The sequence below is a fragment of the Penaeus japonicus genome, unplaced genomic scaffold (assembly GCF_977035675.1).
Source record: "Penaeus japonicus unplaced genomic scaffold, GWHDUDI00000001_assembly GWHDUDI00000036, whole genome shotgun sequence".
NCBI lineage: Eukaryota > Metazoa > Arthropoda > Malacostraca > Decapoda > Penaeidae > Penaeus > Penaeus japonicus.
Window position 1 is genome coordinate 12,930,684 of NW_028234438.1, and position 2,500 is coordinate 12,933,183.

Sequence of the window (2,500 nt, forward strand, 5' to 3'; positions counted from 1 at the left end):
TAACGGAGTTTTGATATTCAATGTTTGCAGTCTTGCAAGGGTTTATTAAGCCGAGTCCCCCGAGCCTTGGTGGTAGTTCGAGAATGGTCCTCTCTACGGCTGTGGGATTTCGCCCACCCGATAGTGCTGGTATCAAGACCTTCTCGATTGTCTCTTCAAGTGGAGTGAGTAAGGGTTCAACGTTGGTTATGGTTCTCATTGCGATATTACTTCTCTGTTTGATGCCGAAGGTGAATGCTGTGTATGCAGAGTGTGGTTCCGTTGATGCAACCTGTGCCAGCGTCTTCAACTCTCTTACCCATTCCTCTACTTTTTTCTTGACATATTCATCCCTGGCTGCTGTTGTGCCAAGGACCGCTCCTAGGTGCTTCTCGCCGCCAGCCTTTACCTTTATATCTGTCTCGCAAAACGCTTCTCTGGCTTTGGCGAGATATTCAGGCTTTACAACTAACACTGACTTGCTGGCGTTGGGGTAGTATCCTTGTGGGGGGCCATGAGCTCGGATTAGGTCCCACCATTTCCGGATGTCACCTATTTTCCCGGCTCCTGTCAGGTCGTCGGCATAAGCAACTTGTTTAATGTTTGTGTGTTGGAAGCTGATGTGATCTTGCAGCTTGAGAAGACCAATGGCGTACATCGCCATGGCAACTGGGTCGCCTTGCGTTGTCCCCTCCGCTGACATGATCGTCTCACAGGTGTTGTTCCATTTGTCGCTTATGTACAGTTCTGCTGGGCTACTGAATGTATTTCTGACATATTGTGCGAAACTTGGGCATTTTATTTCAGTGTTGTGAATTGTAGCCTTTCGGTTGATATTATTGAAGGCATTTTCGGCGTCTACCATCAGCACGGCCTCACACTCAGGTTCTTCGTAAATGCCCCGCATGGCGTGAATGGCCGCCTCGCATCCTGCCTGTTGGCCTGCACACACCTGTAGGTTGCCGACGACTAGTCTAACGTCGTCACCGACGACTCCCATAATAGCCTTGCCTATGATTTTTCGCAGAACCTCTCCAATGCCTATGGGGCGGCATCCTGGCTTCTTATCCAGGGCGATAAGGCGACAGGCTACGAGGGCCTCGAGGTGGTGGCAATTCTCTGTTGCTAATTTTCTAGCGAGGGCGGCTATGGCTTTGCACAAGTCGTTTGCTGCTGTTCCAAACTTGCTTCTGCTCAGGATATTTTTCCATCCATTTGCGTCAAGTCCAGATGGTCCGGCTGCGCCATGGGTGTGGAGTGTATGTCTGCTAATCCTTTCGCCTGTAATTCTCTCGAAGATCTCCGGTGGTGGGGGATTGTATTCTCCATGAAACAAGGTATCCTCTGCCGCTTCCTTTGCAGGGGGGTGTTTTTCACTCAGGTGTTCTCATCTAACGGCAGTGTTCCTGCTGTTTCATCTGATGTCAGGGTTCTTAATGCCTTAGAAACTTTTCCTTGTTTCATTAGGCTGGCAAATCTCATGGATTTATCTGCTTTTCTCTGTCTGGCATTTGATTTTCTATGCCTCTCCTGCAATTCCTTTGCCTCTTTAAGGAGCCCGAGGACGTCCCCTCTCTTCCATCGGTCTATTCTCCTCTTCATTGCCTTTACATCCTCGGTTGTTTTGGATTTGGCATGTGTCTTCTGACAGATGAGATGGGGTAGAATTGCCAGGGTTTTCAATGCTATTGGCTGGAGGAAGGTACCGTTCGTGTATTCCTTAATTAGGAATTCGAACTCCTTAATTAGTTCCTTCGTTGCGTTACATTTCTGTATGTCAAATAAATTACTTGGGGAGAAAGCAACTATTTTCCTGTAAGTATTTTCTGCTAGTGTTTTTGCCTCCTCAAGTGACATACACTGCCAATATCGGCTGGGGGTGTTGTTATCTTCCTCTCCCTGAGTTGCCGGTTGTTGTATATCGTCGACCAGCTGTAATCCAGCTGTTGTTCCTATTTCGGCACCTATTCCTGCTGGTCGGTCTCGGTTCTGGCATAATTGTCCGACTCTGCATGTTGTGCACAGCCTTTCGCTTCTTGCACATATGCAATTGATACAGAGGCGAGTTGTACACGCACAGCAGCGGGCTCCTGTGGACATTTTTGAAGAAATGGGGTGAGGTGGGGGAGGGGGGGAGGGCGCGTAGTGGGTGACACTGTTAGTTCTGAATTATCGGTCACGGTGTTGTTGCCGTTTGCGCGCCTTACTATTTTTCTTTTCCTTTCCTATTTTCTTGGGAGAATTCTATTCTCTTTATATTCTTATAGTTTTGCCTTTTTCTATTAGTTGTGTTCACCTACCGTGTTTTGCCACTTTATGTTACACTATTCACGAAGAAAGCAGAATCTTTCACTTTTATCTTCCTCTCACTATCTGGCAAGATCGAATTGTCACGGTCACGGTCGCTCACGCACAGATAACACTTGCTTCTGCCACTTGATTCAAATTTTCTGACTCACTATCTTTCTATTTTTCACTATTATTCAATCTGCTCTATTTGTGTGTCACTTTATATTATCTT

At 47.0% G+C, this 2,500-nt stretch overlaps 1 protein-coding gene across 1 annotated transcript in view; it reads right to left on the reverse strand.

The window, feature by feature from the left end:
- The window catches only part of LOC147467407 (uncharacterized), a 3,170-nt gene extending 1,091 nt beyond the window's left edge, over window positions 1–2,079 (reverse strand). The window contains exons 1-2 of the mRNA XM_086531809.1: window positions 1,420–2,079; window positions 1–1,333 (exon numbers count right to left, since the gene is read on the reverse strand). The exon at window positions 1–1,333 is cut by the window's left edge and continues 1,091 nt beyond it. Of these exons, the coding sequence (XP_086387935.1) occupies window positions 1–1,333; window positions 1,420–2,079 (1,993 nt within the window). The remainder of the gene's footprint in view (window positions 1,334–1,419) is intronic.
- Window positions 2,080–2,500: the final 421 nt, after the last annotated feature.